The sequence below is a fragment of the Caenorhabditis remanei genome, chromosome II (assembly GCF_010183535.1).
Source record: "Caenorhabditis remanei strain PX506 chromosome II, whole genome shotgun sequence".
Lineage (NCBI taxonomy): Eukaryota > Metazoa > Nematoda > Chromadorea > Rhabditida > Rhabditidae > Caenorhabditis > Caenorhabditis remanei.
In genome coordinates, this window is record NC_071329.1 from 8,279,297 (window position 1) to 8,296,044 (window position 16,748).

A 16,748-nucleotide genomic window follows, 5' to 3' on the forward strand; every position below is an offset into this window, starting at 1 on the left:
CTGTTGATTGTCGTTCTCTCGCCACTCACTTGTCGGGGCGAAGCTTCCAGTTCAGTTCAGTAGAAGAAGAAGAGGAAGCAGCACCCGCTCCGCCCGCTCCGTTCATACACTTTTTTTGGTAACTGTGTTCCACAACGGCACGGGCCAACTTCGATGATGATCTGATCTGAAACCCTATACAACCTATCAAACTACCTCAATTCTTTGATCTACCTCCTTATATTCATAATCTCAAAACTATTTATTCATCTACCTCTACAGTAATCCTATCTCTATTTCCATTTCCATCCCCCTTCCTTCTTTTTTTCCTTTTCTACTACTTCAAAATACTATTCCCAATTACAAAGTTGCACAGCAAACCGTCGTATTCTTCACTTTTTGTGCTGAACCATCACTGCTGATAACAAAAAGTACACCGATACTCTCTCTTATCTGTCACTTCGAATTGCCTGATATCTTCATCAGGCGTAACTCAAGAATCTTGCGTTCATTTGACGTCCTCGACGCAAACACACGCGCCCTCGTCTTCCATCGTCAAACTTCATTCTCTACATACTTTTTTTATACCACTTTCGATTGACGTGTGCACTTTGATTGCACTTTCGACCGCCCCAACACACTCTTCTACATCTCGGTCTCTCTAAGTTTGTTGTTGATTTTGCCCGTTGTCGGTTTGTGAAATAGCATAGCCGTCGACAGAGAAAGAGACACCTCGGGAGGACGAAGCGGCCCGCCTGTCTTCTTCTTCTTATTCTTCGTCTTCCTACATCATTTTTGCTATTCAATCGCTCCGTCTGGCATACACTTTAAGCCTGTACCATGAGTGCAGACGAATCTGCCACCACGGTGGCAACGGCCACGCCGACTCCGCCTGCCACGTCAACTGCTGATCTTGTCACCATGCTTCAGCAGATCCAAGCAGCTCAGGCAGCTCAGCAAGTTCCAGTTGTCACGACAGCATCTGCTTCAAATCCTCTTCTCAATTTGGAGGCTTTGATCAGTACTGCCTCATTGGCAAATCTGGCAACTGGTGCAGCTCTGAACCCATTATCCATGCTTGCTCTGACATCTTCTCTGAATCCGTCAAATCCAGTTTATCAAGGGATTGCCAGAGCATTGCTCACTATGAATATGGGTCAAATGTTGGCAAATCATCAAACTTCCGAGATACTAGCTGCCTCAATGAACCAACAAGATACATTGATGGCATTGTTAGCTGGAAGGAATGGAATGCCTTTTCCACTGCCGCAAGCAAATCAACAACAACAACAACAAGCATCTCAACTGCAAGATGGTTTCGCAATTCCTCAAGGAATTTCTCATATGTCTCTGAAAAGAAACAATAAAGAGCAGCTCATTGTGGGAGCTTCTGATCGAAAGAAGTCGTGTCCCCCATTGGCAATGGTCAGTGCCCAAGGACAACAGTCATCTCAACAGCCGGTTGTGGCGACGAATGTTGCACCTCCAGCGCCTCCTCCTCCACCAAGATCACCTTCTCCTCCAAGAAAATCTATGTTTGAGAACCTGCCACCAGAGATGAAGGAGAAGAACGAGATGTTCCGCAAGGAAATTCTTCGTCGGCTTGACATTATTTTACTTGAAGAACTTGGCGCCGAGGATGAGGAGGTTGAGAAGAAGCCAGATCTGAAACAAATTCCAACATCTGAAGAGGATATTGATGATACGAAAGGGGATTCAATGGGTTCTGAGGGGTCAGCATTCCGGCGGATACTATCAAGAAGCTCTACAATGGGAGGCAACTCGGGGTCTCCATCTGCATCTGGAACTACTACTCCATCTACAACCAGTTCAATCTCCAGTGGTCCAGAATCTCCACCTCTTGAAGGTGATCCGTTGAGTACTGATTTCTTGGATATGTTGGCTAGCGTTGCTCAAAAACATCGTGAACAGTCTAATTCTGAAGCTCTCTCGGCTAAGATTATTGATGAAGCTGCATTCACAAAGGTTGGTTTTTGTTCTTCTCTTTTCCCTATTCGGTCAGATGTCTTACGGGCGTTGCACTTTCACTTTGCGAAAATTGTTTACACTTTTTTGTGTTGCTTGTTACATATGGCCTTCTACTTTCTGCCGCCACAAATGGCATTGAATGAGGGTGGGAATAAGGAAATGATTTCTCTTTTTTGCTTGTTCCTCTAGTCTGTAATCGTTTCTCTAAATCCCCTTCGCCTTTCCACTGAATCCCCCCTACACCATCGACCCCAGGGTGCTTGTGTAATATGTCCGCTGGATCCGGGAATGATGTAAAAGTGCGTGCAGTGACGGGGGGACGATAGAGAAAAGATCTTTGTTGTAAAGCGGTCGAATGGGAATTGGTTTTTGTGAGTGAGAGAGGAAGAAATTGAAGGAAAAGTCGTATAGAACGGAGAGAGAGAAAGAGCCCCGAAGAGCTTGTTTTTGAACTCAGTTCCTCGTTTTCTTCCCCTTTTTCCGCTCCTATCTTCGTCGTTGTTCGAAGAAGACGACGACGTTGATGGTGGTGGTGGAGAAGAAGAAAACAAGAAATGAGTCAGAAAGAAGGCGTGTGTATATGCTAGTGAGGTCCCCCCGAACAGCAAAAACAGCTCCCCTCCCGTCTTGTTGGGCTCTCGAAATATGCTTAGTTTTCCTGGTCTTGTAGATTCTCATTAGCACGTATATATGTGAACACACATATATAGCAGGATAGATCTATCGAACACAATTTTGTGTATACATGGTTACGCGCTTGTTTTCGTTTCCTCTGGCGCCTTGACAAAAGCTCGGGAACGTGGGAGTAGAACACAGCATATGGAAGCAAAAAGAAGGAAATGGATTAGGGTTTGGAGAAGAGGATCATCCTGGGGATCATGATTCTGATGCGGGAAAAAATATTTAATATTATTTCGAATTTTTCAGAACTTTCCGATGGTATGGACTGGACGTTTGGCTCTGAAATCCACAGAGACTATGGTCAATCTTCATCTGATCAACGGATCTGAAACCTTCCTCAATGGAGTTCTTGGTCGTCATCTAACGAATGATAATCCACGTCGTGATTCTGTGAAGATTTTGCAACGGCTTCGATTGGATAACGGACAAGTCGAACGTGAGTATTGATGTTGATTTTTGGGGTTTGAACTGTGAGAAAACTGAAAAAAGTTGAAGTTACTGGCGACATCGTCACTGAGAATGTACTTTTAGTGTTGTTTTTTTCAATTCTGTCTCTCAATTTTAGTTGTTTTTGCGAGAATACTGTGTGAGTGTACATATATTTGAGCGTTGACTATTTACTGGCTGATAGTAAAAACGGGGAAAAAGAACGGAAGTGCAAAGGAACTCGTTTTTCAGTGGGAATTGATGACTGACTTTTTGCAGCGCTCGATTGAAAAAAAGAAAAACAGAGAGTACTGTAGTCAGAGTGCATTTTACTTCTTTTTCTAAACAAAAAGCTCTAAAAACAGTGATCTTTGACTGCTGAAACAGCAGAACTAGTATCTTTTTCTTATCTTTCTAATTTCTCGAAACTATTTCGAATGTGCACTTTCTTGTTTACTTCAGAGATTCAATCATGCGTGTCACTCCACAGTAATTCCCTCTTTTGACCCATAAAGTCAGCATTTCCCCCCGAAAAACTAAACGAAACAGCCAAAACAAGTATAGAGAGACAGGGAAAGGGGGGCCGAGAAATGCACTTTTTGTTTTTGACATCGTCGACGTCCCCCATCTGACCGACTTCCGTATTCGCTCCCTTTTCTCGTTCGTTTCTCCTCTTCCTATCCTACTGACTCATGTTTTTGCGGAAAAGAAAGACCTCCTCATTCTTTTTTTATGTGCTTCTCCTCTTTTTGCATGGAAAGCGTGCACAAAAATAAGGAAACTGAAATAAAGGAAAATGGAGGGAAATGAGGAAAAACAACAAAATAGAATGATGGAGAATTCTCATCTAAATGCAAATCAATTTTCAGATATCTACGGAATCCTGACGAACCCGGAGTACGCGTGCTGTCTTGCTCTCTCATCAGTCACCGAATACGAGAATCTGGCGAGAAATGAATCGAATCTCAAGGCGTCGTTCATCGATTACTTGACCAAGAAACAAATTGCTGGAATCTCGAGTTTGGAAGAAGTCGACGCGGTAGGAAGCATTCGAAATTTTTCAGATTCTTCAACTATTTCATTTCAGAAGTTCAAGAGTGCTCGAGTTCACGTGTTTGCTCCAGGAGAGATCGTCAACAAATACTTATCCGAACTAGCGGCTTCTCTTCATGACTACCTTCAAAACACTGACGTAAGCTGACTATTTTCTCTCTGGATATTCCATTTAACTATCTCTTTTCAGACCCGATATCTCCTCATCGTCTTCACCAATGATAAAGTAGACCCTAATATGGATGGACCTCCACCAATCAGCTCTCTTGCTGTTCCACCTCCGCCAATTAGCAGTAGTTAAACGACAATTGCTTCTCATCCACAAAACGTCAATTGCTTCTCATTCAAATATCTTCTCATTTTCTGCCAACTCAAGTCAATGCCGATCCTCAGAATATGTGCAATCTTGTCTCCATTTCTTTCTCTCTCAGATACTTAATATTCAATTGCATTTCGTGTACCATTCACTTTTCTTTCTCTTTTATTTATATCTTGTACCATATGCCTATTCTTAATCGATACGTTTTACCCCCGATTGACTCAAACTTGTGTTTTAACTTAAATTATGGGTGTTTTAATTTAAAAACTACAAACTCGGTACCTGTCAAACTTTACCTCTTTCCCCCAACCTGTCATGTATAGTGTCCCTTTTTCAATTCTCAAATATAACCATTCCGTCGGAATTCCTTTCTAATCTTCCAAATAGAAACTAATTTTCTCCCTTCTCATGTCCAAATCTCGTCAGTTCCATTGGTTATCATATAGTTCTCTGTCCTTTAACTAATTTTTCTGTTTTAATGTATTTTATATCACAGAATCCATTCTCATGTATTTCGTTTCGCCGTATTTTGATCGGAGAGAAACTCGAAAACGAAAACAATGAAATGAATTGAATTTACACTACTCTCTTGTTTTTCGTTCTGCAACGACCGACGACGACAATGACGCATTTGAATAAGAATCTGGAAATGAATTCAGAATTAATTCATGCTCAAAAACAAAAAACAACGAATAAGTTCATTAGAATGACTCAATTTCAGAATTCAAAGAGCATTGAAGTGCCATCTACAGTAACCCAGAGTGTCTCAACACCAAAAAAATTAAAAACAAACAGAAGAAGGCTTCTCTATTTTGAAAAACTGTTGTCCCCTTTTTTGCAAGTGAGATTCTTACTTTGTGTATGTTTTCTGCAATTACAAAATATCTTTTTAAAAATGTACAATTTTTCACCCCAACACGATGCGTCCGATAAAGGTTTAAAATCTATTTTCTACTTCATAGTAACCTCCCTTTCAGCTTTTTCTGGAAATCGACATTTCCAAACATAAAAAATGAATGCGCAATCTCAGTCCGAGGATAGGGGCAAGTGCATTCTCTGTATTATTTTAACTAATCAATATGAAACAAAGAAATCAAAAACTTTATGTTACAGAGCAAAAACTAGACAGAGACTGGGTGAATGGAGAAGAGTGAATAATTAAATTACAGTGGATTATAGTGAAAAACAGAGGGAAAAAAGGAAAATGAGAAAGAGATCATTGATAGAAGACACGAATGGCATGACGACGGCGATTGTGAGACTGGAAGAATTCAGGAGAGAATTTGGAAATTGACGAAGAATAGTGTTGTGGAATTGAGGCATAGTCGATGGCAAGCTGAAACGAAATCTCAAATTTTTAAGATAGCCATCAAGTGCGAGCGTACTTTATCAATAAATGCTCCAGGATCTGTGCAAGTTCTGAAGAAGTTATTCGTAACTCCAACTCTCATTTTCATACTTTGGCCACTCAAAAGAATTCCAGTAGTTGGTGCAGCAATCAGATGAGTATTGGCATTTGTCTGAAAATTAGTAATATATGATCAGAAAAAATAAAGAAATGAGAAATACCTTGAGAGCAAACATGATATGAAGAGGAGAAACATTGGTGATCTGAATCAAAACCTCTTGATTTTGATAATTAAAACTGATTCGATCGGATGGAACAGTGACAATATCAGCTACCCCTCCACATGTCATTGTCATAGCTGACATCGTTTCGAATTGATTTTCAGATGGTTTCTTATAATGAATTCTGATTGTCGAGCACGGTTCACCGTCTTCATTTTCAATCGGAGTAGTCTTTGCAACTGCAGTTTTATAGACAAAGTCAGGTGAAAGAGTTTGAGTTGATTGCATTGGAAGAGATGGTTGGAAACTGCATGCAGTACTCACATCAATCAGTTCATTCTCCAATAAAGTGGGCATATATTCCGACTCATCGTCAGAAGAGAACTGTGTTATTGTCGGAGATCTCGGATCGAATGCAGATGATTCCGTCTTTTGGATAAACCCTTGAGAATCATATTTAGTGAAAATCGAAGTGAGCATTCCACCGGTTGTTTGATCAACAGTATTCCATGGAATAGGGAATGCATGGGGATTCGAACGGAATGAGTGAAGGAATACAGATCCAAGAAGACCTCCTTTTATCAGATTATATCCTTGTGGAGACCCGACGAATTGATCCAAAACTGCGAGCAGTCCGTAAATTGTCCAGTAGAAGAGAATCGAATGCTAAAAAACTTTAACTTGTTTCTGTTTTCTATGAAACTTTTGATGCTTACATATCCTTCCTTCGTACTGTTCGAATTCATCAATACTTTATATGAGAAAATTGCGGGTGGAACAGAAGTAAGGGCGGTGCAAACAAACTGAAATTTATGCATTTTCATCTTCATATTACTCATTGCTTTACTCACTTTCGCGTGTTCTCCCTCGATTAAATACAATGCAACAGCTATCATTGTCATTACAAAAATCTCCTTATTTCCAACAAGTCCTCCGAAATATCGGTTTTCTCCTGGATGATTCTCTTTGCCGATAACAGTTTGTCTCTCGGCCATTTGTAGATTCAGAGAACTCTCTTCGTAGCTCTTTTTGACACCGAAATTGATATTATTGTCTCCAGCAGCGTTATCTGAAGTCAATTGAGATTCAGATGACTTCGAAGCTTGAAAAACCTACCGATATCACTGCGAATGCTTCTTTTTCCATTGGTTCCAAGCGCCATTTTCAAACTCATAGCCTTGAGGGAAATGCAATTAAAACAGGGATAGCGTGTTTCGGTGTTTTGTAATCAAAAAATGGTATACGTGGATGTCATGATGTGGAGTATTTCACGTAACGTGGAATATCAATTTCTCATTTTCAGACAAGAAATCCAAGAGCCAGGGCTAGTAGTTACGTGATTTGTTCTATTGATGTTTAGAGTTCAAAGACTTTCCAGAATATATTATTCATTAAAACCGATTATCATAAGCTGTAAGATTGACAGACGAGTATAAATAAATATTAAATTGAGATCTCGAATTGTTTTTGGAAAGTAATAAATGCTGAACAAAACATTTTTTTGCATTCGTGAATAGAATTGATTTGTAAACAAATGTATTAAATTGTACAAGTTATTTTCGTGAAGGTCTATAAAGAGGCTAGTGATAAAAATGCTTATTTCTACGTTGAATAATGAAACAATGTGAAGAACAGAATACGGGAGGCAATGAGATAACTGATAGCTAATCTTCAAACGCTCAGTGTAATTCTACAGGATTTCAATGATCACTTTCACCAATGTTTTTATCACTTGAGTCTGGATTCAGAGTTTCAAAAAATTTAAGCCATCCATCGTCGTTGAAAAACCCCTCTGCATCTTGCATAACGGTTTTCAGAACAAGAGGCCAATTAATTTGCAGATCTCCTTCGCTATAACAAATGTCACGAGATTCAAACCAAAACTTTGTCTTCTCCATATAAGTATCTGACATTGCATAGATCGAAGTTGGCTCGATACGGTAGTCCTTGTAAACTGCAACCATATCGAAGTACTTGTAACGGCGTCCTTCTAGACTTTGTTCAAATCGAATGAACTCAACTTCTGCTAATGGGACTATGAGAACAGGCTGAAAAGTTGTGAAGATTAGATCATCAGGAACTTGAGACGAGACTCTCTTTTCATCAATTCGGAAATCCTGATCTCACCTCAGATGTTAGATGAACAAGGCAGGACTCTGTTGGGTACAGTTTAATGGAATGAGCTCCGGAAGGGCTCCTGACCAAGTATTCTGCGGAAGGCTTGGAAAACGTTATCTCATTGTTCGAAAGATGAGAAATATTTTCACAGAAGGGATTTATAGCTTCGTTCAAGTTGTTAATGTTTTCACTTTGAATCGTTCCAAGACAGGAGAGTTGTTCATTTTTTTGTGAAGAATTGAAAGTCTGAGACCCCATGCTCGTTGAGGACAAAAGATGATTTGAGACGGAAATTCAGAAGAATATTAATCTCTTGCTCACATGACTGGATGAATGCGTACTTCACGTTACTGTTAAGAATATCCATTGAATGGTTTCCAGTAATAATACATCTGAAAAAAGTACATTTGTTGGAAAATTGAATTTATGAGAGTGGCAAAACTCAGATTTGGAAACTTTTTCTCACCTGAAACCGTCCTGATGATTTCTAGAGAAGCAGAACTTTGTAGAGAACTTTGTTCTTCTTCAACAACTTCAAAAACTCCTTCCAGTTTCGGAGAAAACCCATTTTCGGCACGAAAAGAGAAGAAAAACAGGAAAAAGGCGGCTATTGTCTCCAGTTTCAGTAAGTATCACATTGGAACCAAATAAAAATTAAAGATTTAATATGAAATATGTTTTTATTGATTTCAATTATCATTATATGTAAATTGGCAGATTAGGTGACAGATAAAAAAAAGAAACAGACTGATTAGAACATGCAATATTTGGTTATTTCATACAGATTAAACAACTATATATCACTACATAATTCACAATTCGAAACAGTTTCAGTATGAAAATATTATAATTTAACTCTGCAAAAAAGTAGATTACTCATAATGAAATTTTTTTAGAACTAATCTTCTCTACTTCACTTTCTACGTTTTGACGAGGGTCCGGTATCGCTCGAACTTGGTCTTTTACGGTCAACCATCTCTTCATCATCTTCTTCCATATCCGAGTCTTCATCTGAATCCATAGATTCTTCACCGTCTGTCTCTCCTTCTTCTTCTCCTTCTTCTTCTTCTTCTACTTCCTCTTCTTCATCATCACCTTCACTCTCACTATCACTAGACGATTCATCGGGATTCCTGCCCTCATCCTCTGTCTCATAAGCATCTGAATCATCTGAATCCATAATGTCACATCCACTTGAATCTGTTCCAATTGTACTCCATCCTCCAATTTCAAAGAATCCAACAGGATCTTCTAGAGCAGTTTTCATAATGTATGCCCATTTCAATGGCTCCTTTCCTTCACTGTACCATATATCACACGTGTGAAGCCATTCTTTTATCTTCTCGAGGCTACTTATCGGAATATCAGTGACCTTTTTGGGTTTGATCGAGTAATCTTTGAATATGAATACCATGTCAAAGTTTTTGAGTTGCAGACCAACACGTTCGAAGTGAACAAGTTCGACTTCTGATAGAGTGACGATGAAGTGAGGCTGAGAATTCAGAATTAAGTAATTAAAGTTGATAACTAGACACCTACCCATTCAGTTAGATTCACCAAACATGAAGTTGTTGGTTTCAAAGTAACAGTAGAGAGATGCGGGACTCCAAGAAATCCTAATTCGGAAAACGGAGAATCGAATTCAATATTTCCGTTTGTCAATCGAGAAATCTTTTCACAGAAACTGCTGTATGCTGAGTTCAGGCGTCTCCTCATATCTCGATCCATCTGCTCTCTTCTCATTTCATCACGTTCTTGCATCATTTTATAACTTCCAAGATCCATAGAAACTTCTGCGATTTCAGAATAGAATTGAACATCCGTGTACGCCTTCTTCCCCCACAAAACGGCATTTTTGAGTTGGAAATGGAGAAGAATGATCATTTCATTGTCACAAGGTTGGAAGAATGCGTGTTTGATGTTATTGTAGAGAATATCAATACGGTCATTTCGAATGGAGGTGTATCTGAAATGAAATGATTGTGATTCTCTGTTCAAATCGAACTGGTAACTCACCTAAAACCATTGGTATGAGCTTCCAACGACCCTGTGAGCTTCTTCGGAATAATCGTCGGACGAACATGTAATTCTTTGAGTTTTGGATTCACTCTATTCACACTCAAAATCAATTTCTCTTGCTTCACAAGTCCCTCTGTCTCTTGTTTTTCTTCTTTCTCTTGTTTCAATCTCTTCTGAATTTCTTTGATTTGACGATCAGCGTTGACCAAATTATGATGATTCTTGTCCTCCCGAAACGTGAGTTCCTTGATAAAATCAGCAGAGATAAGCTGTTCTTTTTCGTTTTTCTTTCCGATTGTTCCACCCGATGTGACAAAATTAATACGGAGATATGTGAAGTTTTCTTCAGTTGATATCATAGAGCTCTTTATCATTGAAATATGATATGGAACTGGAATTCCAGATATTGGAAGGATGACTGAGTTGTTCTTTCGATCGACGTGAATCAACATCTTCTGAATATCAGAATCTTGTGGGAATCTGTTTTCAGACTTGTAGGCAACAAGTGAGTTATTCTCATTGTTCACGTTCTCTTCTTTCTCTTTTCCACTCTCCTTTCCAATCATCCGAGCTTTGGCATCTTCCGTCAGTTTCTCGTACAACTCTTTTTGTTTTTCTCTTCTCATCTCCTCATTTGTTATCTTATTTCTTGTCTTATCATTTATCATCACATTTCTTTGTCCTCTTCCAAGTTGTTTCTTCTGAACTTGGACAGTTTCCTTTGTTTCAATCATACTGATGACATTGGATTTCAGACGAGACTTTGCATTTCCAGTCAAAATCTCATTCTTCCCGTCGTTCTTCACCAAAATCGTATCAGAAATTGCGATTGCCGCTGGTGCTTCTTCGTTTCCATTTTTCGTATTTAGAATGTTATCCACTCCAATATAAACTACAAAAGCCATTCCAGCTTTCACCACTTCATTACACTTGGCACTGATTGTTAGCTGGCTTTCTCTGAATTCAATTCCAGTTGAAAATCCCAATTCTTTTTTGTACAGATGCTCAGCTAATTCTGGATTCTTCTTCTTCAAAGTATCAAATCCTATTTCATAAACTTCATTGAGTTTGACGCCTGGTTTCAATGCAGAAATCACTGCTTCATGAGTTGATAGAATGGATTCATAAGCATTTGTCAACTCAGAGGTTGGAAAAATGAGCATTGTACGAGTCAAGTTGGTGCAATAATTGGAGAAACGAGCTCCAAAAGAAGTGATAATTGTACCGGTTTGGGTAAGAAGATGGTCTTTCGAACTCTCGTGGCTCCATTTGAATGAGTTGTTTCCACCAGACATAACGATTGGATCGTAGCATGAATCAATTTCATATTTTGAAATACTTTTCTCGCTTTCTGAATGTTTGATGTACTTTGAGATTTCTTTCGATAATTCTGAGTGACGGACGCGCTGGAATAATTAGAAAGTATATTTAAACTAAATGTGTGTCTCACATTTGTTTCGTCAATAATCTTCACAAATCTTTGCTTTGCCAATGACCAGACTTTACAAGTAACTTCAGATGACTTTCGAATCAATTCAATTTCTTTCTCATCTTTAACGGAGAGCAAGTTAGTGAGACCCATTGAAATGTCAGTCTTCTCCATTCCATCCTGTTCGATGACTCTGTTCCAAGAGTTCCAAAAATCAGATTGAGTCTTTTCTTTCATTACAGTTCCAATTTTTCCACCAGCAGCTCTTATCAAATCAACTAATTTTTGAAAATTTCCAGCATCATTATCAGATTTGTTTCTTGAAATTATATTGACTGGAGGTACTTTGCCATTGAATTCATTGCTGACGATAGATTTGAAAAATGAAACCTTTCGATCTTTGACCAAAATAAAGATTTGATCTTTCAGAAATAGAACGATTGAGCCGATCAGCTCTTGTCCGAAGAGCCAATACTAAATAAAGATATGATAGGTTATTGCGTTTCATTATTTTCTAATTACTTGGAATGCTGCAGTTTTCGAATAAGGATTAATACTGCCTCCATTCACAATCAGCAATGATTTGATGTTGTTCAGACCATATTTTCCGTCTTCCTGTTAATGGAAAAATTAGAAAAAATACTGGAAACCTAAAAGTACAAACCCAATTTTCATAAACGAGACCAGCTCGTTCGAAGAATTGATTTCTATCCAAAACCATGTTTTTGTCAACCATTAGAATCTTAAAAATGCTAATTTCAATACTTGGAAGAGTGAGTTTTCAGCAAAAAGAACATGTACAGAGTCTGAGAATATAGGCAAATCTTTCTGAAGGAGAATAGTTCCAAATTGTTTTGATATTCTCATTGAGAATAGGCATTGGAATGCTGCAGGAGAGAACGAGTCAGAGAGGGAAATACACAGTGAATTATGGAAATTCTGGAATAGGTTTGATACTTGAATCTTGGAAATGATAAGTTGGAAAAATTGTAAGTTAATTTCAGTCATATTGTTTTCAACTCAGATTAGTGATTCAGGATTTACCTAGACCGTCTTACGGTAGATGAAGATAGAAATGGTGCATCTGGGCGCTTATGATGAAATAAACGAATGTCACGAGGTTGAACAAATCGATATTGTCAACAAAGAGATTTTACTTCAGCTTTTATCCAAATTTAATGGAATTTCTGAATTTTTCAGAAAAATATTAATTTTTTGTCGAAATTTTAAAAAACCCGAAAAAATGGGTTTGACGAGAAAAAAAATTTTTAGGCTTAAAAAATAACTTTGCCAAAAAATGAGAAGCTGTAAGTGACGTATGTAGGGTTAAAAGTGCATTGATTGATGTGGGCGGAGTCAAGAAATGATGCCGCATGGCTTTCCGCAAGGTCACCGCGCACTTTTTGGCAAGTACCTTCTTGTGATTATTGGGAAAACAAGTGTAATAACGCCGAGAGAATCTTGAGAAATCTGAAAAATTAGGGCTGCAAGTTGTCATTGACTACGGTATTAGTCATCCAATAAACGTCAGATTCCCCATTTTCAGATAGATTTTTTTAACTAATTTCTATTCTGTGGAGGTCTCTAAACATAATGGAAAAGAAGGAGGGTAACAGGGACAATAGCAAACAAGACACTCGGGAACATCTTCCTCTCGGTGGTCCACTCACTGTTGACACCCTTTGGCAAACGAACGGATGGGCGGACCGGTACAATTAATACCTACCAGTAAAAACCGTGTGAAACAAAAATAAAAGAAATGAAGACTGTATTTGAAAAACAGAAATACAAAAGTCAGTTTCTTTTCGGTCGAGCTCTAAAATTGGTTTCAGAATCGACCGAATCCATATTAAATAGAATTTAATGTTTATTTTCAACGTGCTCTGTATCTACATCATCCCCTTCCAGAAATGCAGAATTTTACTCATTGTCACTTCGAGTTTTTAGTCGTCGTTCGAGATGCTCAAAATAAATTCTTCGATTCGTTCGCTCGTCTCGAGATCAATCACTACTCGTCAATTAGTCTACGAAAAGTATGGAGCTCCACAGAAAGTGATTCAGATGAAGACAGTGGAACTGCCTGATACGTTGGAGCCAGAACAAGTTCTTTTGGAATGGCATGCCAGTCCAATCAATCCAGCAGATATCAATCAGATCCAAGGAATGTATGGAGTCAGACCGAAGATGCCAGCTATTGCTGGGTTGGAAGGAGCTGCCAGAGTTTTGAAGGTTTGAGAAAAGGAAGCCGTGTACCACCGACTTTAAATTACAAATTACAATCACAACAACCAGATTGTACATGTCCCGAAAACATCAAGGTTTTTCAGATAGGTTCCGCTGTGAAATCTGTGAAGCCAGGAGATCAAGTGATCAGTTCCTACGAAGTCGCTGAAAACTGGGCTGATTATGGAATCTTCAATCAAAAAGATATCATCCATGTCGATAATGATCTTCCAATTGAACATTCTGCTTTTCTGAAAGTCAATCCTCCATCCGCTTATGTCATGTTGACTGATTTTGCGAAACTGAAGAAAGGAGATTGGATTGTTCAGAATTGTGGCAATTCAGCAATTGGAAAACAGATTATTCAGGTTTGGAATTCAGAAAAATACATATTCAATTAGATTTCCAGGTTGCCCGAATTCTCGGATTCAAAACTTTCAACATCATTCGAAATCGCGAGAATCTGGGAGAGCTGGTGAAAGAGATGAAGGATTTGGGTGCAAATGAAGTCGTTACTGAAGACGATTTGTATGATAAAAAGAAGAAAATGAAGTTACCACGCGTCAAGTTGGCATTGAATGGAGTCGGAGGAAAGAGTTCACTGTATTTGGCAAATGCATTGGATCAGGAAGGGTGTATGGTCACTTATGGAGGAATGAGCCGACAGCCAACACAAGTGAAATTGAAGTGAACATACCATTCTCTCAATTCACCCCTTTTTCAGGCTCCCACAGCTCCTCTCATTTTCAAAAACATCTCACTTCGTGGTTTCTGGTTGATGACGTGGATTCGTGAACAGAAAGATGATCGTGCCCGTCAAAAAGTGTATTCTGATCTTGCCGGATGGATGAAAAGTGGAGAAATTCAACCAACTGCGATGGTGAAGAGATCACTCGAAGATTATAAGGATGCTCTTTCAGAGGCTCAAAACAAATTCGATAAGAAGCAATTGTTCTTTTTGAAGAAATAATTGTAGTGAAATACTATCGTCCGGTAAATATAATAAAGAGGTGCTGCTCAATTATTGTATTCAATTTCCATTTCTGGGCTGTATGTGTATCCTGATGCTTAAATTGTCTACCGTTAACAGACATTAAATTTGAAATTTCATTCTATTCTAGATAATACAACTTATATTTCATCAATTCATGGCAAAAACTTTGGATATTTTTCACGAATTTCGTCAAGCTTCCAGTAGCTTGATTGAGTTCCATGACGAGTGACCGAAAGAGCAGCGATATTTGCAGCTGAGCGAATAGAGGAAGTCATTGAATGACCAGCAACCAAGTGAGCAGCCAGTGTCCCACAGAAACAATCTCCAGCTCCCTGAAAATTTGAAGGTTTAGCATTTGTAATTAGAGAGATCAAGTGCATACCGTTGTATCAATAGCTTCTACTTTATCCACCGAAATATGCTCAATATCATCCTTTCCTTTGGATGCAAGAAGAACTCCTGAATGATTTTTCGAAATCTTGATAGTAAAGAAATCAGAGTGATACCTTTAGCTCCCAGCGTAATTATAGCATGTTGTGGACCCATTTCAACCATTGCACGGGCTGCTTTCTTCGCATCATCTACATTGTTTTGAGGAATTCCGGTGATGAATTCAGCCTGAAAAACCTAAAATCTCTCCATTCCTATCGTTGTTGATTTACCTCATTTTCGTTTGTGCAAATCACATCGACTAGTTCCAGAATCGTCTTATCCATTTTAGCATCTCCCGGTGCTGGATTCAAAAAAGTCGTAACTCCATGTTTCCTAGCAATTTCAAATGCTCGTCTATTTCCTTTTTCGTCAATTTCTCCCTGACACATAACCATTTTCGAATTGGAAATTGTTGACGAATTAGCATCAGCAACTTCTGGTGACAATTCCAAGTTTGCTCCCAATGTTACGACAATACTATTTTCAGCTGAAATATTATTTCATGATAAAATAATATTTAATTTTTAGTAATAAAAAACCTTCTTTATTGACAGTAATAGTCGCAGTAGCTGTATGTGTCTTATTGGTCTTTCCAACACAACTCGTATCAACTCCATTTTGAGTCAAGTCCTTAATATTCGTGTCTCCAAACATATCTTCTCCAACCATTCCAATCAATGCCACATTTGCTCCAAGACGGGCGGCAGCTACTGCTTGATTTGCTCCTTTTCCACCGGACCCTGATTTGAAAACATTCCCACGAACAGACTCTCCCGGACGGGGGAAACGATCGGTGTAGCTGAAAATATTGAGAAATGAGTTATATTTCTAGAAAAAAAGAACCAACCTGACAAGATCTTGAACAATACTTCCAAAAACGACGATTCGTTGTTTCTCAGAAGACATTTTGTATTGGTCGCGTACTGAAAAGCAGAGAAAACACGTGTGAAAACGAAACGAAAAAGAACAGGTAGATCAAAAATTGAAGAGAATCAAACAGTGAAAAAACTGTGAAGACAGAAACTGCGTGTTTGCAAATAGGTTTATCGGTTTTGTTTGTATGTATACTACTCTTCTGTTTTTCACAGTTATATAGACAGTGCTGAAAAAAATAGAAAACCTAAAAAGACAGTATTTAGATACTTGTCTCTTTGGAAATTCACTTTAATCTGCAAAATATGAAAAAGGCTGAAAAAGAAATACCGAGGAGTCATGAAATAACATTCTATTTTAGACCTGCCATCTCCAATCGTGGCAGCCAGTAAAATGACATTTCACGTGACTATTCAATGTATTCTCAGAGTTGATATCTTATCAATTTTCTCTTATTTTCTGTTATCTATCGGCTTATCTGTCTTCTCAATCTTTTCTCTTTCTCAATGCGTTCAATGTAACATCCTTTAGTATATTTTCAGAAATTTATTCCTTTTTTTCAGTGAAAATTAATTATCCAGTTACAAGAAGAGAAAAAACCGGTATCCGGAACTCAAACAATGAAAATCGAATAAATGGGAAAA

General features: G+C 38.4%; 5 protein-coding genes across 5 annotated transcripts; 1 reads left to right on the plus strand and 4 right to left on the minus strand.

Annotated features, from left to right (window-relative positions):
• Positions 1 to 5,663: 5,663 nt before the first annotated feature.
• Positions 5,664 to 7,190, minus strand: GCK72_005298 (uncharacterized protein; the record flags this gene model as incomplete). The annotated part of the gene is made up of 6 exons (XM_053725123.1): positions 5,664 to 5,783; positions 5,833 to 5,967; positions 6,017 to 6,682; positions 6,733 to 6,819; positions 6,868 to 7,085; positions 7,133 to 7,190. 6 exons carry the CDS (start codon positions 7,188 to 7,190, stop codon positions 5,664 to 5,666), a joined length of 1,284 nt encoding a protein of 427 aa, XP_053589317.1.
• A 526-nt stretch (positions 7,191 to 7,716) lies between these two features.
• Positions 7,717 to 8,501, minus strand: GCK72_005299 (uncharacterized protein; the record flags this gene model as incomplete). The annotated part of the gene is made up of 2 exons (XM_053725124.1): positions 7,717 to 8,064; positions 8,388 to 8,501. 2 exons carry the CDS (start codon positions 8,499 to 8,501, stop codon positions 7,717 to 7,719), a joined length of 462 nt encoding a protein of 153 aa, XP_053589318.1.
• A 546-nt stretch (positions 8,502 to 9,047) lies between these two features.
• Positions 9,048 to 12,303, minus strand: GCK72_005300 (uncharacterized protein; the record flags this gene model as incomplete). The annotated part of the gene is made up of 6 exons (XM_053725125.1): positions 9,048 to 9,626; positions 9,674 to 10,100; positions 10,151 to 11,559; positions 11,604 to 12,056; positions 12,105 to 12,197; positions 12,247 to 12,303. 6 exons carry the CDS (start codon positions 12,301 to 12,303, stop codon positions 9,048 to 9,050), a joined length of 3,018 nt encoding a protein of 1,005 aa, XP_053589319.1.
• Positions 12,304 to 13,541: 1,238 nt separating this feature from the next.
• Positions 13,542 to 14,775, plus strand: GCK72_005301 (uncharacterized protein; the record flags this gene model as incomplete). The annotated part of the gene is made up of 4 exons (XM_053725126.1): positions 13,542 to 13,811; positions 13,910 to 14,128; positions 14,215 to 14,481; positions 14,530 to 14,775. The coding sequence occupies 4 exons, from the start codon at positions 13,542 to 13,544 to the stop codon at positions 14,773 to 14,775; spliced, it is 1,002 nt and encodes a 333-aa protein (XP_053589320.1).
• A 176-nt stretch (positions 14,776 to 14,951) lies between these two features.
• GCK72_005302 (uncharacterized protein) lies at positions 14,952 to 16,137 on the minus strand (the record flags this gene model as incomplete). The annotated part of the gene is made up of 6 exons (XM_003117319.2): positions 14,952 to 15,131; positions 15,182 to 15,258; positions 15,306 to 15,417; positions 15,462 to 15,718; positions 15,771 to 16,030; positions 16,079 to 16,137. 6 exons carry the CDS (start codon positions 16,135 to 16,137, stop codon positions 14,952 to 14,954), a joined length of 945 nt encoding a protein of 314 aa, XP_003117367.2.
• Between the last annotated feature and the right edge of the window lie 611 nt (positions 16,138 to 16,748).